The 22,390-nt window shown below is 48.5% G+C and overlaps 11 protein-coding genes across 11 annotated transcripts; 6 read left to right on the top strand and 5 right to left on the bottom strand.

Annotated features, from left to right (window-relative positions):
- Positions 1–74: 74 nt before the first annotated feature.
- N7529_000351 (uncharacterized protein) lies at positions 75–1,154 on the top strand (the record flags this gene model as incomplete). The annotated part of the gene is made up of 1 exon (XM_057235882.1): positions 75–1,154. One exon carries the CDS (start codon positions 75–77, stop codon positions 1,152–1,154), a length of 1,080 nt encoding a protein of 359 aa, XP_057102685.1.
- Positions 1,155–2,536: 1,382 nt separating this feature from the next.
- On the top strand, positions 2,537–3,745 carry N7529_000350 (serine hydrolase domain-containing protein; the record flags this gene model as incomplete). Its single annotated transcript, XM_057235881.1, has 1 exon — positions 2,537–3,745. The coding sequence occupies one exon, from the start codon at positions 2,537–2,539 to the stop codon at positions 3,743–3,745; it is 1,209 nt and encodes a 402-aa protein (XP_057102684.1).
- A 284-nt stretch (positions 3,746–4,029) lies between these two features.
- alg10 (dolichyl-P-Glc:Glc(2)Man(9)GlcNAc(2)-PP-dolichol alpha-1,2- glucosyltransferase) lies at positions 4,030–6,173 on the bottom strand (the record flags this gene model as incomplete). Its single annotated transcript, XM_057235880.1, has 3 exons — positions 4,030–5,030; positions 5,100–5,237; positions 5,294–6,173. The coding sequence occupies 3 exons, from the start codon at positions 6,171–6,173 to the stop codon at positions 4,030–4,032; spliced, it is 2,019 nt and encodes a 672-aa protein (XP_057102683.1).
- Positions 6,174–6,433: 260 nt separating this feature from the next.
- psf2 (DNA replication protein PSF2) lies at positions 6,434–7,360 on the top strand (the record flags this gene model as incomplete). Its single annotated transcript, XM_057235879.1, has 3 exons — positions 6,434–6,547; positions 6,598–7,184; positions 7,243–7,360. The coding sequence occupies 3 exons, from the start codon at positions 6,434–6,436 to the stop codon at positions 7,358–7,360; spliced, it is 819 nt and encodes a 272-aa protein (XP_057102682.1).
- Positions 7,361–7,704: 344 nt separating this feature from the next.
- N7529_000347 (Ubiquitin system component Cue) lies at positions 7,705–8,401 on the bottom strand (the record flags this gene model as incomplete). Its single annotated transcript, XM_057235878.1, has 2 exons — positions 7,705–8,004; positions 8,123–8,401. The coding sequence occupies 2 exons, from the start codon at positions 8,399–8,401 to the stop codon at positions 7,705–7,707; spliced, it is 579 nt and encodes a 192-aa protein (XP_057102681.1).
- A 478-nt stretch (positions 8,402–8,879) lies between these two features.
- N7529_000346 (condensin subunit SMC2) lies at positions 8,880–12,663 on the bottom strand (the record flags this gene model as incomplete). Its single annotated transcript, XM_057235877.1, has 6 exons — positions 8,880–9,818; positions 9,870–10,244; positions 10,294–10,454; positions 10,496–12,450; positions 12,548–12,588; positions 12,637–12,663. 6 exons carry the CDS (start codon positions 12,661–12,663, stop codon positions 8,880–8,882), a joined length of 3,498 nt encoding a protein of 1,165 aa, XP_057102680.1.
- A 715-nt stretch (positions 12,664–13,378) lies between these two features.
- gtmA (gliotoxin thiomethyltransferase) lies at positions 13,379–14,436 on the top strand (the record flags this gene model as incomplete). The annotated part of the gene is made up of 4 exons (XM_057235876.1): positions 13,379–13,772; positions 13,837–13,875; positions 13,932–13,988; positions 14,045–14,436. 4 exons carry the CDS (start codon positions 13,379–13,381, stop codon positions 14,434–14,436), a joined length of 882 nt encoding a protein of 293 aa, XP_057102679.1.
- A 1,124-nt stretch (positions 14,437–15,560) lies between these two features.
- Positions 15,561–17,201, bottom strand: N7529_000344 (NOT2/NOT3/NOT5 family protein; the record flags this gene model as incomplete). The annotated part of the gene is made up of 5 exons (XM_057235875.1): positions 15,561–15,656; positions 15,711–16,065; positions 16,116–16,375; positions 16,429–17,041; positions 17,131–17,201. The coding sequence occupies 5 exons, from the start codon at positions 17,199–17,201 to the stop codon at positions 15,561–15,563; spliced, it is 1,395 nt and encodes a 464-aa protein (XP_057102678.1).
- A 1,015-nt stretch (positions 17,202–18,216) lies between these two features.
- On the top strand, positions 18,217–19,090 carry mrpl4 (mitochondrial 54S ribosomal protein uL29m; the record flags this gene model as incomplete). The annotated part of the gene is made up of 3 exons (XM_057235874.1): positions 18,217–18,577; positions 18,647–18,813; positions 18,938–19,090. 3 exons carry the CDS (start codon positions 18,217–18,219, stop codon positions 19,088–19,090), a joined length of 681 nt encoding a protein of 226 aa, XP_057102677.1.
- Positions 19,091–19,554: 464 nt separating this feature from the next.
- On the top strand, positions 19,555–21,347 carry N7529_000342 (secretory pathway gdp dissociation inhibitor; the record flags this gene model as incomplete). Its single annotated transcript, XM_057235873.1, has 8 exons — positions 19,555–19,600; positions 19,654–19,678; positions 19,743–19,802; positions 19,860–19,887; positions 19,938–20,283; positions 20,347–20,898; positions 20,946–21,203; positions 21,259–21,347. 8 exons carry the CDS (start codon positions 19,555–19,557, stop codon positions 21,345–21,347), a joined length of 1,404 nt encoding a protein of 467 aa, XP_057102676.1.
- Positions 21,348–21,630: 283 nt separating this feature from the next.
- On the bottom strand, positions 21,631–22,236 carry N7529_000341 (PaaI family thioesterase; the record flags this gene model as incomplete). The annotated part of the gene is made up of 2 exons (XM_057235872.1): positions 21,631–22,044; positions 22,138–22,236. 2 exons carry the CDS (start codon positions 22,234–22,236, stop codon positions 21,631–21,633), a joined length of 513 nt encoding a protein of 170 aa, XP_057102675.1.
- Positions 22,237–22,390: the final 154 nt, after the last annotated feature.

Here is a 22,390-nt window from a genome sequence, read left to right as displayed (position 1 = left end):
GCACGGTTGGAACAAAACACATCCAGTGCTGACAATTTGGCGATCACCCGGTAGGAAACAATGCCGCTTCTGCAATGAACCATCACGGAACTACCCGTGCCCTTCCAAATGCCCCCAATGGGTATGTACCAGTTAATTTTAGCTGCTCAGTCAACAAACCAGCCATTCGCAATGCGGGAACACTATCTCCCGATGAAACATCCTGGCTGGGAGCCCGGAGACAAGAGACTGTTTCCGCCATGAAAGATCTATTTAAAACCCTCGACATGAGCTCGTTCGATGCATTGTCGTATATCAACCAGTACTCTTCCAACATTACTGATCTTCCCAACATCGCGATTGCCGTGTCGGGTGGAGGTTACAGGGCATTGACGGATGGAGCCGGAGCCCTGAAGGCATTTGATAGCCGCACCGCAGGATCAAATGCAACGGGACATCTGGGTGGTCTGCTTCAGTCAGCAACATACGTGTCGGGCTTGTCCGGAGGTGGCTGGTTGTTGGGTTCCATCTACCTCAATAACTTTACAACCGTCTCCAGTCTTCAGTCACACAGGAGTCTTTGGCAGTTTCAAAACTCAATCATGAAGGGACCGGAAAAGAAAGGACTGGGAGCTTGGAACACTGCAACTTATTTCCATGATCTGGCTGATGCGGTCATCGGAAAGAAGAATGCTGGTTTCAATACTTCTTTCGCAGATTTCTGGGGCTGCGCGCTCTCATACCAGCTCATCGATGCACCTGACGGAGGACTTGAATATACCTGGTCTTCAATTGCTTTGACTGAAGACTTCAAAAATGGAAAGATGCCTCTGCCGTTGTTACTTGCCGATGGACGAAATCCTGAGGAAACCTTGGTGGGAAGCAATTCCACCGTTTATGGATTCAATCCTTGGGAATTCGGCACTTTTGATCCATCCATATTTGGATTTGCACCGTTGCAAAATCTCGGGTCTCATTTCGAGAACGGCGTGGTGACGGAAGACATCTGTGTTCGAGGATTCGACAACGCTGGATTCATTATGGGCACATCGTCCAGTCTTTTCAATCAATTCATCCTCAGACTGAACACAACAGACCTCCCTTCAAATTTGAAGTCAATATTTGCCAGCTTACTCCAGGATCTTGGCGACCGCAATGATGAAATTGCGGTCTAATCCCCCAATCCATTCTTTTACTACGGACAAGCAACTCCTGCCTATGCGAAAACCCCATACCTCAATGTTGTTGATGGGGGCGAGGACAAGCAGAATATACCACTTCATCCACTCATTCAAACCACTCGCCAGGTGGATGTGATATTTGCTGTTGACTCGTCAGCAAGCACAAAATATAATTGGCCAAGCGGCAGTCCTCTAGTGGCCACTTATGAGCGAAGTCTCAATTCATCCGGAGTAGGAAATGGGACTGTTTCCGAGCATTCCGGACACAAACACATTCATCAACCTGGGCTTAAACACACGACCAACTTTCTTCGGTTGCAACAGGTCAAATATGACCGGTACTGCACCGCTAGTGGTCTACCTCCCTAACTTTCCTTACACGACACATTCCAACACATCGACCTTCCAAATGGAATATTCCATTGCAGAACGAGACGACATGATTGCCAATGGCTACAATGTTGTCACGATGGGTAATGGAACTAGAGAGGGGCATATTGGATGGTCCAAATGTGTGGGCTGTGCAATTCTCAGTCGATCTTTTGATCGCACGGGGACTGATGTACCCTCGGTTTGCAAAGCTTGCTTTGAGAAATATTGCTGGGATGGAACTTTGAACAACACAGAATCAGCGTCTTATGAGCCTATCCCCATTATGGCTAAAAGTTCGGCTTCGAGAATCGGTGCTTCATACCTGCTTGTACTCGCAGTTCTTTCAGCTCTGGGTTTTGCGTTGACTTAGTTTAAACCGATTCGTTGAATCTTACCATCACGCAGCGTATCATGATTTTATGAGAATAAATAAACTTTCTAGCATGAGTATTCTCAAAAAGGCCAATCCTATCAGTACTTGTATGAATTCTCCCATAGATTGCCTAACTACTATGAGGGATTCAGCGGATATGAATTTAGTTGAGATGAGGATTAGGGTGTGAGACTTGCCCGAAGTACATAAGTACCTAGGTCCATATATTGTGTCCAATGTCCTGTTCTCGATTATATTAACGATTACCTACCTAGGTAGGTATATCTGTTCATTATGAAAAGACAAGAAATGCAATTCCATAGGTCTATATCTTCATCCTCTTTCAATAGTCAATTTTCCTTGGAAGCCAGCAATTATGATCGACAGGATATATGAGTCTCGTCAATGATAAGGAGGCTAATTGCTTTTTATATAAGATAAGTTGAGACATAGATGCATGAGTTACTTGCGTTCAAAGTTCAACAATCCTATACCCCCGCCCGCTTATCCCAAAAGAGACTCCGAGCTGACGTGAGTATGGCTGCCAACCGACTATATATTTAACTCTTGTGTAAACATATGCTCTTATTCCTTAGTTCTGAACTACTATTACCATCCAACCTTGGCCAAGATGGAAACCTCCTTCCATGCCGCCATCAATACCGGCAAGATTAATGGTGCCGTAGTCTGTGCCACCAACGCCGATGGCACCTTCACCTACAACAAAGCCTTCGGCTCGCGTACTCTTCTATCAGGCGAAAAACAGCCCCAAAAACTGGATGACATCTTATTTCTTGCCTCAGCAACAAAATTGGTCACCACCATCGCCGCCCTCCAGTGCGTTGAAGACGGCCTCCTCACCCTCGACGGTGATCTATCGGCCATTGCCCCAGAGCTAGCAAGCAAGCAAATCATCACCGGCTTTTCGGACGAAGATGGAAGTCCTCAACTCGACGCGCCAATCCGCCCAATTACCCTCAAAATGCTCCTCACTCACAGTGCAGGAACATGCTACCACTTTATGAACCCACTCGTCGGCAAATGGCGCGAACAAAACGCCAGTACCGGAACGGGCCTTCGACCTGTCGAAGAACTCTTCAATTACCCGCTCAGTTTCCAACCTGGTGATGGCTGGATGTACGGCTCGGGACTTGACTGGGCGGGCCGTGTAATCGAGCGTGTTACCCATGGCACGTTGATTGAATTCATGCAAAAACGCATCTTTGATCCACTCGGTATCTCGGATGGTCAGTTTTTCCCTGTCACCCGTTCCGAGTTACGAGACCGTCTCGTCGATCTTAATCCGAATGATCCCGATGGTCTTGGCCTTGCGGTTGTTGGCGGTAGTGGCGATATGAACACGCGCACCAAGGGTGATTTCGGCGGCCATGGGTTGTTTTTGCCCGGGACGGATTATGTCAAGATTTTGCATTCTTTGCTGGTTAGTGATGGGAAGTTGCTTAAACTGGATACTGTTGATAATATGTTTGAACACCATCTTGGCCCCGAGGCTACGGCGAGTCAGCAGGCTGCTCTCGATAGTCCCCTTGGGGTGTTCTTCCGGGTTGGGACTGAGCCCGGGACCAAGGTTGGACATGGGTTGGGTGGATTGTTGATGCTTGAGGATGTTGACGGGTGGTATGGTGAACGGACATTGACTTGGGGTGGTGGTTTGACGCTTGCTTGGTTCATTGACCGGAAGAATGGCCTTTGTGGTGTTGGCGCTATTCAGGCTGCGTTGCCGGTTGATGGAAAGTTGGTTTCGGAGCTGAAACAGGTCTTCCGGCACAATATTTACTACAAGTACAATGCGTGGAAAAAGGAGCAGAATCCTAATTGATAGATGATCGCTATGAATTTTGCACAGAGAGAAAGGAACTAATCTCATCGAAACTGCTCTACAAGTGGTCCCTTCCAAGGTTCCATGTACATTTTAACCTTGGAAGATCTGGGAATTCATTGCTTTGAAATATTTTTTGAAAATTATTTGGCCTTCTGTTGAGCAAGCAAGACAGATCCGGAGCAACCACAACTTTTTGTCAAAGTATGCATAGAATAATATTACAATGATGCTGTACAAGCAGTTCCCAAGCCTAGCTTGAGCAAAGCGAAATGAAAGACAGATCACCACATAAAACGCTGGATCTTACCAGGCTCTTGCGGCCACTCAAAGCCCTTGTACAAGAAGACATAGCCAGTGACTAGGTTAATGGTCAAGAACCAAGCCATCTCCACGAACTTGGGTGAGTTGATAATGAAATCAGAGTTGCGCTTAGCTGGCTCGGTGCGAGGGCGCGTCTCCCGGTGCTTGAAAAGAGAGGGTAGCGGAGGAAGATGCAGACGCCACATAACCCAGGGAATGATGAAGTAGCGTGGTTCGACGAGCGGTGCTGTAATCAGGGAGAGCGAGGTCGCGACCAGCCAGATAAGGACAAAACTGACACGTGGGGCCTCTAGCAATTCCCTCTGGCGGGTGAAGATATGCTGCTGCACCTTGGCCAGAACTTCGGGATTGGAAGGATCGGTGGACTTCTCTGACACTGGCTTCGGGTTGTTCGTTCTGTTGGGCTTGCTAGACTTTTTCGATCCCTTGGGTGGCTGCTCGTGTACCTGAGGTTTAGGCTTGGACTTGGGTTTAGACGCAGGGGGCGAAGGGACGGGAGCTGGAGTCGGGGACGGAACCGGATCGGGAGCAGGTGGCTGTTGAACCCGCAAAGTTCTGGGCGGGCGTTGGATTGTAGTGAATCCGAAAGCGGAAATTACGGCCCATCCGCAGAGGAAGTAGACTGGTACCGCAGCATACTTGACGGCTGGGTGGATGCCTAGAAGAAGGCGAAAAACATAGAATACATAGTGTCGATTGTCGGCGAGGGTAAATGGGTGCACGATGGTGTTGAAGTGAACCACAGCAAGCATAAGCGGGATGACGATCAAAGCTGCCATGAGCTTTGGGTACTTTCGCTGCTTGGACGGCAAGCCAAGGTTGATCCATTCGGGGAGAGGGTTGAGAGCGAGGATGTTGATCAATGGAATGACGAAAAGTGGCCACGAGAAGAAGGCAAAGTAAGGCCAGATGTAAAGCATCTGAGACAGGTGGATGCCAGCAGTGTGGAACTCCTTATGACCTGGGAGCGACAACCTTTAGTCAATATATTCATTTGCAGTCGAACAGACGGGGCAAAAGGCATCCTTACCTAGGACGACACCGTTGTTCCAGAGTACAAATGCACCAAAGGCCCCAAGAACGATGAAATGAGGAAAGAGAGAAGCGAGAATGGGGAAAGGCTTCTTCAGACCAACGGTTGCGAGAGAGATAGCGGTCTTGACATAGTCTAATTCACAAGAGTCAGTATCATTTCCCGCAGACATATCCACTTAATGAGCTCACCTTCCAAGGAAGCTTCCGAAACGAGAGGATCATAGACCTCATTCTGCCGACCTTGCTTAACGACATTCGCCCATTTAGATGACATGCAAGGCTTTGTAGACTGGCGGATTTTGCGGACAACCTGAAGTCCACCTAGGAACACCGAAACCCAGAAGATATTGGTCTGACGACAGGTCAAAGCAGCCAACGCGAAAGCCAGGAACCCTAGGGTGTCCAGCAGAGTATTTCCCTTGCCATTGATAGACGCTCTTTTCGTGTCTCTTCTCAGATCCCAGTTGTACGCCTCCACTACGAACAGCAAAGCAAGAACGTCTGTGTAGTACAGACCCGAAAAGAAAAACAGCGGCGGGAATAAGCAGATGTTTAGCACAGTATGCGACAAATTAGCACCCAACGGTCTTGTATTTGTAGTCCTCTGTATGGTATCAAGTAGCGTTTGCAGTCTCCACGGGAGCAAGACTGATATCGCGCCAATGTTCGTCATGCGCAGAACCTCCGTAGTAAGCGCAGTCGGGGTACGGAGGGTGAAGATCAAATATGAGACTAGATAGAGGCCCGGCGGCGTGGTGAGCTTCGGATCCCATTGTGTCCATTTATGCGCCCAATATGCCTGCGCTTGGGGAACATGGAACACTTCGTCGAGGTAGGGTTCCGGGACTACCGTATTGACGCGGTTCACCCAGTAGAATGGAGCCAAGATCAGACAGAATGGAACGAGCCATCTTGCCGTCCGGCTGAGATCTGACTCTGCGGGATTTGACATGCTGAACAAGTACTCTTGTGCAGAGTTCATGTAAATCTGCCAAGTGAGTTTAGCTTCTTCGGCGACGGGATCCCATTCGGAGGATCGCCGCCGATGCAAACGTTTCAAACGCGCCATCTCCATGCGAATTCACCAGATTCAAGCAACACGACTTGGAATAATTTCAAAGGAGTTGAAAAATAGTTGAAAAGAGTTGAACACAGCCGAAAAGAGAATACAAGAGTATTCTCAACAATTATCACGAAAGCATAAGCAGCGACGGCGAGCAAAGAGGCCAAAGGGAAACAATATTTAAGGACGAGCAAGAACACCAACACCAACAATGAGAGATTGAGATCGGACGCTATTGACAATCAAATCATCTCGCTGTTAAAACAATGGCTTTCCCTCTTCCCAGAGGCGTTACAGCCTCGGAGATCGCCTTCCTGGCGGAGATGGAAACAGTGACAGTTGTGCCTCGCCAACGTTTAGAAGGCCTAGAACTACTTGGAGTAAATACACACTCTCTTCGCACTCGCAATCATTAAGCTGATCACACCAGGGCCCCGTTGAACCACTCGTGCCCCCGCGGCGCGCATCTCTACCTCTCTGGCTCGCCCTCCTCCTGAAACGCCAACGCCGCGCCAACATCATACCCCCACCATGGCTACACCCAGAGCCCTTGGATCTCATTCTAGAAATTGAGTCCGGACACCAGGATTATCAAAACGCATTCTCCCCGCCTCCCCCACTGCCCGGCCAGCCTAGCGTCTTCGACCGTGATGGCACACCCGCTGCTAGACCGCAGTATACACCAGATGGGAACCGATATTATGCCGCGCCGCCGTTCCTACCGCAAAATACAGCTCAGCTTACGACGTCTGACCGCGATCCACCCTCCCTGCCTTTTCATTGGGTTGAGGTTGGGAATTTGCTGCTTGAGTCTGCGAGTGATGATCTTGTGAATCCGGATCAGATACGGAGAACACTTAAGGATTTACGGGAGGTGCGCATGGCGAAGATGAGATCTGGTGTTGATATCCTGGATGCCGCAGCGATTGGTGGTGGCGGTATTGCTTTGACTGGTGTTGGGTCTATGGAACTTGGCGAAGAGCGTGGGTTTGTCGCTGGAGTAGTGGACGGTCTTAGGTATGTTGAAATACAATATTGTAGACTTGCGTTGATTCTGTTACTGACTTGCTTAAAGGAGAATCGGGTCTTCCAAAGAACAGGCTCGGCGCGAACAAATGGCTGAGCAAAGAGCGAATGGCGGATATGATGGCACCCAAGATGACGACGAGGAAGAGGACTATATGGAGTTCTAAGCGTTTGACAGTTTTCTTGCTTCGGGGTATCTTTCATTCGGCGTTCAAACGGTGCATATGAGACGCAGATCATTGTCTCTCAAAAACGACTTCATGTATATAGTTCGATATACCCTACTTCCTGATCTGATGATGACCAACGGTTATAGCCAAGGCTTTTATTTCAATTTACCTAACACCATAGCATGCGAATGCGCTAATACAAACGAAGAGGCAGAAATGAATGCCATAAGACAGGACCGAAAGAACGGAGAGGGTATAACGGCACCAGGAGAGCCTCGGTGCCGGGGTTGAATGAGAAACAGAAGCAGTATGGCGACACGCCAAGCGTCACAATTTTAGCATCATTGAGCACCGTTCTGGTCCTTCTGCATCATCCTCCTCCGCGCCGCCAAAATCATGTCATCCCGGCGTTTCTGCAACAGCCGCTGGCGCTCTTCCTTATTTTGGGCCCAGGAAGCCTTTGATGATGTTGCCGGCTGATCTTCCGCTTCCGCGTGAGGACTGGAAGCCTTCTCGCTCAGATTGTAGCGAGATATCAAGTCCTGTCCGTCTGCCTTGAGGGCTGATGGAGCGGAGGCAGTCTGCACCGGTTGTATGTTTGTCGGGGGGATTGCGACCTGAGGTTGGAAGGAAGGAGGGGGCTATAGAAAATGATTAGTCAATGCTACGTGTTCAGAGTGAAGGCAGTCTTGTAGGCCTGTAACAAAATTGGTTGACAGAGCAAGCGGGAATTAATGACAACATAGGCGAAACACGAACCGTTTCAAGTCCCCGTCCGGTCAAGATCCGTTCAGTAGTTGCTGCGACACTGCCTCCATTCCGCTGCAGATCCCACATTATATCCCGGGTGCTCATCTGAGGGAACATCTGCGCAATCTGAGCGACTGACGCAGGGTCTACGGCGTTGCCACGCCCCCGGCCTCGGCCGCCTGTCGTGGAATTGTCATCGCGGTTGAAGAACCATCGGAACACAAAATATGATACGACCGCCAGGGTAAGAAGCGATGGTATGTTGAGAGAGGGTTCGTCGTCTGTCATTTTGATCTGCGGTGCGCAACGAGCTGTTCAGGGTCTCCGAGGTTGTGGATGTAAGTCGGCGGAACGATTCCGAGAAAAGGGTCAGGTGTCGTGTGGGACGGGAATTGATATAATTCCGTGGGAGAATGTGATGTTTAGGCAAATTCGTTATTAAGGAGAGCGCAATGCGCAGAAGATCAATGAAATCGCAATGGAAAGTGGCACGGAGGGTCAGGCCGGGAACTGGGCACGTGCCTGACAGGCATATCGGAAATCGGAGGTTTATCAACATGGAGATCTCCAGGGCTACAACACTTTTCAACATTTACAACTCTAGATCAAGTAATTCAAGGCTTAAAGAGTCTTCATATTGCATAAGTCATAACAGAAATTCCATATCCATCCAGAAAGCAATCCAACACCGACCAAACCTAATGCCGTACACTGAAACGACACACCGAAAGGAAACAACTATAGACAATCGAGCTCATGTTCATGCTTATTTCAGATCCGCAGGCGTCAAAGCTTGTACAATACTTGTACCTTCGCTGAAGCGTGTGCGGAAAATGCGGTTGGCATTCTGGAACATACCATCCTTGAGTGAAACAACGATGAACTGGGACCCCTTGAAGCGGGTCTTGATCAATCGACCAATGTTCTGCGTGTGAGACAGATCCAAAGCGGCATCGACTTCGTCAAGAATGTACATCGGCGCGGGCTTAAATTGCAGCAGTGCCATGATCAAGGAAAGAGCAATAAGAGAACGTTGGCCACCACTCAATTCCGTCAAGCTCTGCTTCCAGACCTTGCCCAGAGAGACCTTCACTTCTAGACCATCGGTAATGTCTTTGCCCTCTGGAGGGTCGAGTTTGGCGAAACTGCCCGGTAAAAGCTCGTTGAAGATCTGTCCAAAGTCGCCATTGACCTTGACCCAAGTCTTGTGGAGGGCCTCTTTCTTGTATTCGTTGAGGTTCATGATAGTCTCCTCGATCTTCCGCTTATCGCGGATGACCGTCTTCATCATGTTCTTTAGGGCGGCCTCCTTCTTCTCAACACTGTCAATCATGTTCATGACCTTGGGGTTGATCTTCTTCTTCATGCCTTGGGATCGTTCTGTCAAATTCCGTAGGGTAGATTTGCATTCAGCAATGTTCTGGCCCTCGAAGTGGTACGGGGTGTTGGCGCGACCAAAATTCTCCTTCTCGTCGGCGATCCACTCATGTTCCTGCTCCATATGAGCAACAGCTTGGCTAGCGGTATGCTGGTCCTTTTGAAGTTTTTCAAGCTGGTGACCAAGCTTTTGCGCCTCTAGGCCATCCTCAGTGATTTGAGAGGATTTGCTCTTCATCGCAGATTCTAATTCTCGCAGCTCCTCGTCAAAGCCAGTCAGCTTGGCCCTCTCATCATCAAGTTGAGCTTGAGCGATATCATGAGCATCCTACCATCGTGAGTTAGATGTTACTGCAAATTTGATGCGGAGGCCACATACCTTGATTCGCGCCTGCTCGCGTTTCTGTAATTCGATCTCTTCGGCCTGGGCTTTGAGGGTGGTGTCTGATTCCACCAACTGCTCCTCGGCTGCAGACAAATCGCTTCCAGCTTGTTCGGAATCAAGCCTGGAGGTCTGCAGTTCCTTCTGCAGCTCTTTGACGGAGCTTGAGTTCTTGGTGAGACTCTTCTTAAGTTTGTCAAGCGAAGCCTGGAGTTCCGCCAACTTGCTATCCTTGTTGTCGGTGAATTCGCTCATATCCTTTTCGATCTGCTTGATATCCTTGGATGCGTCAGCTTGGCGCGACTTGGCGTCGATGATGTCTTTCTTGAGCTGTTCAATGTTCGCTTTCATTTCTTCTACAGCTTGAATGATCTAATTTACGTTAGTAACAATAAGGAGAAGTAGTAGAGGCAATACATACCGATGATGAAGAGTTGCTGTTGATCTGCTCTTCAGTGAGCTTGATCTCATGGGTCTTGAGATCCAACTTTTGCTTGACGGAGCGGACTGCATCGAGCTTCTTTTTTCCTTGTTCATGTTGTCCTCCAAAGTCGCAAGTTGTCGCTCCTTGCTTCGCAGCTCCTTGGTAATTTCATTGAGCTTCTGCAAAGTGACGAGAACACCGCTGGAATTGGGAGAGCTTCCACCAGAAAGTGTTCCGGACGGATCATAAACATCACCCTCAAGCGTGACACTCTTCATTCGAACTGAGGGATCGAAGGTTACTCTCTTGGCTGTTTCGGCATCCTCACAGATGAGCGTATTGCCGAAGACATAGTTCATCGCAGCAAGTACTTCCTCATCGTACCCTACCAAGGACAAAGCGAGGTCCACCTTTCCTGGGGCAAGGTTTTGTGCAGCTCCGATTTTTTCGGCAGAAGCCTTGAAAGCAGAGATTTTATTAAGGGGGATAATGGTCACACGCTTGCGCAGCTTGCCTTTTTGAAGTAGCTGAGTACCAGTCTCTGCGCTGTCTACTACAACGTTGTAGAGGCGGCCACCGGCACAAATCTCTAAAGCCGTTGCGGCTGGCACTCGATCCTTGTTGAGGGTGAAAAGTTGGGCAACCAACCCCTTGACCCTAGAGCGGTCAAAGTTAGGATGGGGATCAACGTAGTTGAAATCGATGTTCGCTGCTTTTCTCCTGAGACCATCAGCCTGTTGGCGAAGTTCCCGAATATCTCTTTGGAGGCCTGTCTGCTCTTGATAGATCTGCTCCTCTTTGCCGGGCTCAAAGCCAAGCCGGCTCAGCTCTGACTCTAGCTTGCCGGCTTGTGACTTCAACCCTTCTAAATCACGCAGAAGGTCTGAGTTTTGCTCCTTGGCCCTCTTTGCGCGGGGTTCCTCTTCTTTGATTCGCTTTTCCAGATGGCCGATCTTGAGCTTGCCCTGCTCTTGCTCTGTGGCAGCATTGCTTGCACGGTTGCGGGCATCTTGCAACTGACCCTGGTATCCACTCTCCTGGCCTTCCTTTGAAGCAACACCAGTCTGCAATGTCTGCAGAAGTTCTTCCTTCTGTTCCACTTCTAATGTCTGCGCGTCTAGCTCGGCTTTGGCGGTATCGTATTGGGCCTGTATCTTTTCGTAGATCTTGCGCTTCTCTTTCAAGGCCTTCTCAAGATCAGCGACAGTATGTTTGATGGTCTGTCGTTTTTCTTTCTCTTCGTCCATGCTGGCGTTCTTGAGATCAAAAACCGTAGTCAAGCGAACTAACTCGTGCGAGTAGTTCTTGACCTCATCTTCCAGCCCCTGGAATTTGCCGCCCTTCCGAAGTTCCTTGTCGCGTGCTGTTCGTACCCGTTTCACATCTTCCTCCAGGTGAGCAATTTCGCCTTTGAGCTTATTCGCATTGTCTTCGAGTGCCTGTGCCTTGTTCCGTTTACTTTCGCACTCTTCCCCTGCGACCCGTAACCGTTCACCGCCACGAATGTAATCATGCGCAACAACAAGGCGAGTCAAGCGTTCGAGATCGTTTTGTGTTTGTTGGAAATCGAGGAAAGCTCGCTTCTCAGACCGAAGCTTCTCGAGCTTGGGTTCAATTTCTTCTTTAAGAAGCTCTTCGATCTCGCGCAACTTCAGCTCTTTCTTTCCCATTGTGCGGTTCGCCTTTTCCCTCCGGTCCTCGAACATTCGTGTGCCTGCTGCCTCCTCAATCATTGATAGAATTTCGACCGATTTCATGTTTAGGACTTTCGTAATTCGACCTTGCATAATCAGGAAGTTCGGGTTGTTGATGTTCAACTGGACACTTTGAAACAAGTTCTGGACGGTCTGCTGTTGCGCGCGGTGTCCGTTGATCAGGTATTTGCTTGTGCCGCCCAGCACAATCTGTCGGGTGACCGAGATGTTCGCATATTCCTCGAATCCGATCGGCGATTTCGCTGTGTCTCGGTTGTCGAAGACAATCGTGACACTCGCTTTGGTGACACCCGCTTGGCCGCGTTTATAGATGAGATCTTGGAGGTTTTGCGCGCGAACTGTAGTCATGTTGGTGATACCAAGCACGAAGCAAATGGCATCAAGGATGTTGGATTTACCACTACCGTTCAGGCCAGTGATCGAATTGAATGCTTCGTCCCTACATTGCGCGGTCAGTAAATTCCATCACTTCTGAGATACCGCATAGGCAGTGGAAGCCTTTGACCGGCCATGCTTGGATGCGGAGAATTGCATACCATCCCGAGATAACCGTACGCACAGCGTACGATTTGAAGCCCTGGCGATACAGTTAGCGCAGTCAATGAGGCTGAAAATAAAGACTCACATCTATGACAATTTCGGTAATCCTCATGGTTGCTCCGAAACGGCTTTCCGCTCGCAGAGTAAATTGAGGGGCCAGGAAAGTCGGGGGAGTTGCGCGATTGTTTTGCCGCAAGAGCTCCAGGGCTGTTTATGCTTTGCCCATTTTGGTCTAGTGCTGTTGCTGATGTCAGCGCGGGGCCTTGTCACGTGCATAAAGCTGTAAAATTACGTAATACGAGTTATCACCCGCGGTCTTCACGCGACATCCACGGATGTGATTTATACATATGTAGTAGTTAAGTCTCTGTATCTACTTCGAATATTTGCTGGTTCGTTCTTTTAATGACAGACTCGAACTTCCAAATTCTCCTGTGGAATGCGAACTTGTTGTCCTGACATTGGTACAATGATGATAGCTCCTCTCGTGCCAATGATTGTGGCCTACCCCAAGGGTACTTGCTGCATTAACGTTGCTGCCAACCAATTAATGTCATCAGAAACTCTTGACTCATGTGCATTAAGAGAATTAGTGGGGTGAATTTGCTTTTTGTGAAATCGAGCCAAGTAAAAACCACCTCGGAGACATTGTCGGACACTTTCAAGTCATCAACAGGTATATAAATGGGTAACCCAATACCTCAATTTGACCATATCTAGTCCATACTTCATCCAAATCTGTCTCAGTACTCAGTATCTTTCAAACCTTTACCATATCCATCATATTCACAACAACAACATTAGCTTGCTGCTTACTGTCATCCACTATGGTTTCCAAGCTTGAATATGAAACTCTTTTCAAGAGCGAAGCTTATGCTGACTCGTTCAAACGTGGAGAAATGGTCACCTATCCATTCGCTCAAATGTTGATTGAGCAGAGCAAGTTGGCCACCGATTCCAAAGCCCAGCCCAATCAACCTCTTGTAGTCCTTGACAATGCTTGCGGTACTGGTGTTGTTTCAAGTATTATCAACCAGAAGCTTGATCCTCTTGCCAAAAAGGGGTGGAAGCTGACCTGTGGAGATATCTCGCCGGCAGTGCTCCAGTACACTCAGCATCGGATGGAAACCGAGGACTGGCAGAACGCAGAGACAAAGATTGTGGATGCACAGGAATCTGATTTACCCAGTGCTTTTTACACTCACATTTTCACGGCTTTTGGTAGGTTTCTTTCTGGATATACTTCCACTCAGTCTGATTTCAACTGACGATGTTCTATATGCAGCCTATATGGCACTACCTGAATCCCTCAAGGGTCTTGATGGTAAGCAGTCTTCACTACTGGTTTTGGCAACTGATATCCAATATCGACCTGTTTAGAAACTGTCCGAATGTTGAAACCTGGTGGAACAATCGCATTTTCAACTTGGATAGAACGTAAGTCCCGAGCTACTGAAATCTATCAAATATAAAATTGGCTGACATGCTACTAGCTGGTTGGGTTTCCGTGGCTCGACAAGCAATTCAAAAGATACCTGGTAACCTGCCGTTCCCGGAGACCTCTGAGCTCATGGCACTCATGAGTGATGGAAAATGGAACTCGGTACCTTGGATTGAGTCACAGCTGAAACAGCGAGGTTTCCAAGACATCAATGTCCGCGTTGAAACAAACCACATTGCCCTCGAGTCCTCACTCTTTGTGGATATGATTATGTTGGTCCTTCCGACCATGATGAAGACTTTGTGGGATGACTATCAACTTAAGAACAACGAAAAGAAGGTTCGTGTGGCTATAAAACAACACGTGGAAGAAACATACGGGAGCGATAGAGATGTGGAAACGAATTGGGTGGCTATTATTTCTACCGCGCGCAAGGCTAGCTAGAAGGGAGGGTCAAGGAGGCGTCTCCAACATAGGAGAGCAGTGCTATTCAGCCGATCAACAGGTTGAGTGAATTAAACTTGATCCGGCTCTTTCCCCCGACTTGTGTTCTTGATCGCAGTTGGAATTCTGGGGAGTGGTCCTTACAGAACTTGAATGTGTATGCTTCGGTAAATGAATACCAACGTTGGACTTTATTTTCAATCTGATATCATTATACTTCTGACCATTCCCTCATATGATTGTCTCGCGCATAACAGAGTCGAAAGGATATAGAATAGCTAAAGGTATCTTCTTGCAGCAAATGTCCACCTGGGCAGTTGTATCAACCTAGAAGTACTATCAATTCTGTCACATAGATATATACCTACCACACTTATATACGGTTGAACCCTCAATGGCTCCCATCTCTGCTTTTTTATGTAAAAGTCCTTCTCACTGCCTTTCATTCTCTCAACTCAACTCTCAACTGGGGATATGACTTCTCGTCAGTAGAAGGGCTTCGCATAAAAATTTGATCGCGCTTGTCGATCTGGCCCACAAAGAGGCATGCTAATTACCATACCAATATTGTCCAGAGTGAAGAAGCCTGGAACATACAACGTACCTATCTCAGAATCATCGATACATGTACTAAAGGAAGAAGGGATGCCTGGAAATCAAATGTTAGGATTTCTATTAGTATCATGAACCTTGGCACAGTGATCTCTATATGGACTGTCCTGCAGAAGACGAATTGATTGAAACTCGGCTCTAAACCCACACATCTTGCTAGACTAGGGCTGAGACATGCCGCAATTCCCCAGGTCTATCCAGTGAGCGACTCGAATCAATAGTCCACGTTAGATATAAATATAGCGCTGCAACCGAGTGCGTCCATGGCTAGTGCGACAAGCTACACTTGTCTATGTGATTGTGTTTCCTACGTCTCGTGTTATATATCAATGGAGAATACTTGAAGCGGCAATGTCACTGTCAACATTATTACGTTATAAGTTTCGAGAAATCATCACACCATAATACCGAACGGCAATGTACTATTGATCAACCGAGCAATATTACAGAAGAGAACAAACACCATTGCTTCATGAACTTTAAGCGCCACACCGTGGTCTTACAATCTTCGATCATGAAGCGTGATGCGTCACGCCAACTGGCCGAGCAACACCTCGATTGGGATCTAACCGGTTGTCCAAGTCCTCATATCGAAGGATGAACTCACGCTGCGAAACAAGGGTAATTAGCATAACTCAAACAATCAACGGGCATATACATACTCGGATCTTCTTCCAGGTAGCAGGATCCCAGAGGAGATACACGCCGCGCTCTGTTACACCACGCTCCACATCGACGGGTCCGGGATATGTCTCGTCGCGAGTCAACCAACAGCGCTCAAGCTTGTGATATCGCCATTTGCGGCCCATCAATTCCTCAGCTACAAGTTCCTGCATGATATCCCGAGGCAGGCTGTAGAAGATGAAGAAGAGCGTTTCGTCGCTGAAGCCCGGGATTCGAGACTGGAGAGGTTGGATATTGGCAACGTTGTAGCAGGCTGGAAGGGAAAAATCTTGCTCCAGAGGGACTGCTGACATTGAGGAGACAAATGGTGAAGCAAATGACGTATGTAAGGGTCTGAAAGATATTAGTACACATTGATTAGATCAGAGAAAAGATTGCCATACTCGGCCTGATTCAAATCCAACCCGAGTGTCATTAGATCCTGGCCAACCGCGAGACTCGCCACATCAGGGCTTTCACTATGAATCATGCGCAGCAAACCGGACAGCCCGAATCTTTCAAGGTCGCTCATCTGAGCGAGAGGTGGCTGCTCGGTTTGGGGTGCACCGACTTCTTGGCTGTCACTGGTTTCTTGCTGCCTTTGTTGGAGCTGTTGTGGGTCGCTGAAGTTTCTTTGACTTGAGAGCACATTGTGTCCCAAATTCTATTGTAAGATTAGTATCTCCCCAAGTATTGAATTGCAGCTGCGAAACCCACTTCTTTCTCTTGTCCCGAAATACCATTCGGCGCTTGGCTGACTGGTGACCGAGATGGCCCTAAACCTGGAGCAACGGGATCAGTAAGTAGTCTATTGTTGAATGTGTGGCAATAAAGCGTTCTCGTGCAAGCAACAATGGATGTCCTCGTAATGTTGAGTGCGGAGAAGGGCTCGTCGCGGGCACATCTTGACATACCGGATCCATAGTTTCCAAACCCCCCACCTTGCATGAGAGCACCAGTTCGGCCCAGAGGGAGGTCTGCAGCAGCATTTCGGCCCAAAGGAGGGAACTCTTCAATATTGCCTGTCTGGGGCTGTCCACCCGCACCGAGTTGGCTGCTGATGCCCTGTCCACCGTTTCTGAAGTCATCGAGTCGGTTGGCAAACTGCGCACCGGAAGGAAACATGTCATCATGTGGTGGTTGAGACTGTTGCGGTGTAGGAAGACCTTGCGTTTGGGAGGATCGAGAAGGGGTTTGCGATGTCGAGGGGTGCTGTTGTCTTTGGACGGGTGTTTGTTGAGCAGCGCGTTGACTTGCGTTGGCCCACATTAGCTGACCGGGAGTTTGAGACTGTGATTGTTGCGATGCTCCTGATAGCGAAGGAAACTCCCTAGAATCACCGACCTTGTCAGTTCGGAGACATGAACGAAGTACCAAAGACAGGACACCACCACAAATCACGGACGTAATGGCACTTACGAGAGGTCTAGTGGCGTCGAAGACGATTGAGATCCCCCAAGACTTTGCGCAAAGCTCCCCATTGTTCCCATTGTGCGTTGACTGCCCGGTAGGCCAGTTGATCCGCCAGGTAAATTAAAGCTCCAATTCGCAGCGCCGCCTATTTAATCTCAAGTTAGCTTCTCTCTGTAAATTAGACTGAGTGCTCAGAAAGTGCATTCAGTGCGCACCAACTTTTCCGTTTGGCAAGTGGGTGATGAATGATGGAGGTTGAGGTGGTGCTTGGGGAATTCAGAGATGCTCAGTGCGGGCATTGTCCTGATACAGGCGTGACAAGTCAGCACGATCGTCGCTTCTAAGGTTCTAAGGCACACTGCTTGGATCAACACCACTGGAATGTATGGTGCATCTCCTTGCAAGAATGTCTCGGTCGCAAAGACAGAAACTGTTCGCACCAAGGTTGACAGGTTGCCATTGGAGAATGAAACTCCCCTGCGCTCATGACTATGACTGAACGACACTTTTAAAAGTATAACTCAGCCAAGCATCAAGTCTGAGTATCAAGGACGGCCCGCGGAGGTGTACATGATAATGCACCAAGGTAGGATTTAGGCTAAGAAAACTGACCTGGCCTATTCATAGTCAATGCTTCCGGCGAGAAGCTAGTTTGTGAGAATTCGAAGGACTGCTGAAAATGGTAGAAAAGTAGATCGATCGAGCAGTACTTCGAAGGTTGAATCTGTGGAGGGGAGTGCAATCCACAAAAGGCCCTCTCTTGATCACGCTTGATGCGGCGCTGCTCCGATGAGGCTACGAGTGAGTTGATTGGCCGATTAAACGCGCGGTCGTTTAATCGCGGATATTCAGTATGAAAGTTAGCTGGGATATAGATTTAATGGATGTCTTTCCAGGGTAGAAGATGATTAGAGATATCTGAAAACAATCTCGCAAGGATTTAGAGAAAAGACCTTGAAGCAAAGACCCGACAAACCTGAATAATAGTTATTGAGATTGCCGCCTGGCCACGTGACCCGGCTTGCCGCTACGAAAAGAAAGGCCATCAACCTCCGACACTCGACTTTCCCGGGGGAGCCAAACATCACAACCATGCAGGTCCAACGCATTGCTAACCGCCTGAGAGGGCTGGCTATGGCTGAACTGCCTCCTACATATCTCGCGCCCTCACTTCATCGCTCCGTGACCCTGTCACCCGTCCAATCTTCGAGCTTTTCTTCAACTGCCCCCGTCAGCGCTAATCCTCGACGCGACAAGAGCAAATACCGCGGTGTATCAGCTATTCACAGAACTGGTCCCAGAACTCCACTCCACGTGTCAAGATGGCCATTGCCCAAGCCTGTGTCACCATCCGAAATGGAGCGTCGGGAGACAAATCCTAACCACGGACTCTGGGCCTTTTTCCCTCCTAGCCGGAACGCATTGTCACTGCCAGAATACGACGGCGCACATGGTTAGTTTGAGGAGTCATAATCAGGGATGTCAATCTCTTGGTTGACGGTGCTAATTGTTTGTAACCTAGGTCGTTCGTGGGGCATCCAAGAACTCCGCGAGAGAAGTTGGGAAGACCTCCACGGATTGTGGCATGTGTGTGTCCGGGAACGCAACCGCATTGCTACATCGGACCTGGAGCGAAGCCGACTCAAGGCCGGTTACGGTGACTATGAATCTGAGGGACGTGACAAGGTGGTGAGTTATTATCCTCTCATTGTTTATCAAGAACAGAGCTTTGGAGATCATCACGTTGCTCCCGAGTAACCGATATTTGAGTTTACAATTGTCAGACCTTGACTAACACACTTGGTGGCACTAGATCAAAAGTACCATGAAGAACATTAAGCACGTTCTACGTGAACGCTGGTACGCCTACGAGGACGCTACACGATTGTACGAAAGCGGATACCGCCCTGAGAACTTTTGGGGACTTGAGGACGTGGAGCACAAGGATAATGGAAAAGCCCAATAAAGCGAACGACAAACCCCGCAAGGATGGGCTTGAACGGAGATTGTCCAAGAAGACTTGAGCCAAGTCTTGAAGATTCACATTAGTATGTAACATTAACTTTCTAGAGTATTTTGAGTATTGCGCTTTGTCAAATTATACATATGGAAAGGCCATAATCCTCAATTTCTGTCTAATTTAATTACTTAAATACATATTACGCATGTAGTTGCGAATGCTATCAGTCATATTTTCTACATTTACCCCTGAAATTTAAAATAAATCAAAGATTTCCAGAGCTTCAGGGGGTGTTCATATTGTCTAGGGACTAAAAGGTCGCGGGTTCATATGTTGTGAGGTAATTCACTAGTGGCGGATCCGTCAAATAGTTCCCCTTTCTTACCGCTTCGTTGATCCGCGGGGAGATAACTTTCTCTTCTTCTTTTCTTTCTTCTATTCTATTTTCCAACATTTGTTCATATTAAGCCATGGACGAGATTGCCCCAGAATATGATGTTGTGGTGCTCGGCACTGGTATGTTACTACTACCCCGCCAATTACCCAACCCAAACTGACCACTCTTTCAGGTTTGACCGAGTGTGTGTTGTCTGGGTATGATTATCGAGCTTCCAGAGTTTAAAGTGATACATTACTCATTGCTCTCATATTTTTACAGTGTCCTCAGTGTCAAGGGTAACAAGGTTCTTCACATCGACCGCAATGATCATTATGGAGGGTAAGTGAGGAGAGCTCACTATGACGGCACGATCAAAACAGCTAACAATAACCAAAGAGAGGCAGCTTCTATCAATATCGAAGCTGTATGTGCTATAATTTATTTACGCATTTACGATACTGACTTCTTCTGTAGCTGTTCAAGAAGTACGGCAACGTCCAACCCGGCGAGGAGCCATGGAAGAAATACGGGAGGGTCAATGACTGGAACATCGATTTGGTCCCCAAGTTGCTGATGTCTAACGGAGAGTTGACCAACATTTTGGTCTCCACGGACGTTACTCGGTACCTCGAATTCAAGCAGATTGCTGGAAGCTATGTCCAGCAAGGCAAGGGCCCCAAGGCGACTGTGGCCAAGGTGCCCTCGGATGCAGGCGAAGCTCTGCGCTCATCTCTGATGGGCATGTTCGAAAAGCGCCGCGCCAAGAAGTTCCTCGAGTGGGTCGGTGACTTCAAGGAGGACGATTCGGCCAGCCACCAAGGTGAGTTTACACTTTGAAATATGATGGTGGGGTAGCTCAGTACGGGTGGTTAACAAAGAGCAGGACTCAACATCCGCAATTGCACCATGAAGGAAGTTTACGATAAGTTTGGCCTCGAGGATAACACTCGTGATTTCATCGGCCACTCCATGGCTTTGTACCCATCGGACGGATACATCAACCAGAACGGCGTCGCTGTCGAAACCATTAACCGTATCCGCCTGTATGTCAACTCCATGGCTCGTTACGGAAAGTCGCCATACATCTACCCTCTCTACGGCCTCGGCGAACTTCCCCAGGGCTTTGCTCGTCTTTCTGCCATCTACGGTGGTACATACATGCTTAACACCGACGTCGACGAGGTGCTTTACGAGAACGGCAAGGTCTCCGGCATCAAAGCCACCATGAAGGACCGCGATGATCAATCCGATGCCATGAAGTTCGAGACTAAGACAAAGAAGATCATCGCTGATCCTTCCTACTTCCAAAGCAAGACTAAGGTCACCGGATACTTGCTCAAGGCTATCTGCATTCTGAACCACCCCATTGATAAGACTGACGGCAGCGACTCCCTGCAACTGATTATTCCCCAATCACAGGTTGGACGCAAGCACGGTCAGTCTATATATTCCTTTTCGTTGAATTGACTACTGACTTTTTAGACATCTACATTGCTATGGTCTCGTCCGCGCATAATGTTTGCCCCAAGGGTTACTATATCGCCATTGTCTCTACCATCGCTGAGAACGATGCCAACCCCCACCTCGAGCTCGAGACCGGTTTCGAGCGTCTGGGCAAAATCGAAGAGAAGTTCATGGGTCCCCCCATTCCCCTCTACGAGCCCACCGACAGCGGCGAAGAGTCCAACATTTTCATATCCAAGAGCTACGACTCCACATCACACTTCGAAACTACTACTGGTAAGTCATCTCTCACAATCAAAATTATATTAACCTTTTACTGATCCGAATAAAGATGATGTTCGCGATCTTTACCGCCGTGCCACTGGTGAGGAGTTGAAGGTTGAGGGTCTCCGTGAGGACCAGCAACTGGCCGCAGAGTAAAGGGTCTCACTCGCCTTGACAATCGGTTAATCTATGATTGCTTAGATTGGTTGACTATATTACTTTTGGACATTTGCGACGTCTTTCTGTTCCTTTGCGTTTTCCCGTATCATAACAAATCAAACAGAATACATCTTACTACCGCTGCCATAGTAACTGCCTTTGATTTGTACAAGGCATGGAATTGGACGACTCGGTCATATGACGCAACCAAAAATCTATACATTTATATTCAAGCAACATCTTATGCACCGTCTATCAGCAGCTTCCAACAACACTCAAATCAAATCCTCTGGTTAACCTCCGGATCCGTGTTCGCCTTCTCATGTTCCCCAACAACACAAACGTCGCCACTCTCAGCCCTCTGGATCTCAGCTCTCAACAAAGCCAACCGCTTCCCAACATGAACAACCTCACAAACAAGCCGCACCTCCGTATCCGTAGGCACAGGACGCAAATAAGTAACTTTCAAGTTGCGGCTCACGCCCCCAAGAGCGAACCTGCCGGGCTCGGAAAGTCCCAACAAAATAGTAGTCGACAGCACATCAATCAGCGTAGCAGCACAGCCGCCGTGCAAATTGCCCATATAGTTGCTCATTGCAGGCGTGATCTTGAAAAGAAATGAGACCGTGGCCGGCGGCCCACGCGTTGCGGATTCGAATCGGAGATTACAGCTGCGAGCATCGACACCCCAGTGCTGTTAAGTCAAGCGTTAGCATGAATGATCTAGCAGTTCGCATGGGATGTATTGTATGCGGTTTGTATGTCAGGGTTGCGCATGCGCACTTACTCCTTCATTGCCTAGGCCCATGCGGCCTGTATACTCGTAGACAAGTTCCTCGAACTCGTCCAGTTTCCTGGCTGGTGCTCCTATTGCGTGATCTGACATTGCTGGTATGAATATGAAATGTTTTTGGTATCAGGGTATAGGGGGAGAAATGTTAAGCTGAAGTAGGTGTACCCCACAGGCGCAGCTCGGGCTTGAATTGGACCTCGGTTGCGGCGAAACCGGCCTGCGTGGTTGTCGGTACTTCGAACAGACC

The sequence above is a fragment of the Penicillium soppii genome, assembly GCF_028829465.1.
Source record: "Penicillium soppii strain IBT 18220 chromosome Unknown utg000001l, whole genome shotgun sequence".
Taxonomy (NCBI): domain Eukaryota; kingdom Fungi; phylum Ascomycota; class Eurotiomycetes; order Eurotiales; family Aspergillaceae; genus Penicillium; species Penicillium soppii.
This window is presented reverse-complemented; position numbering and strand designations above follow the sequence as displayed.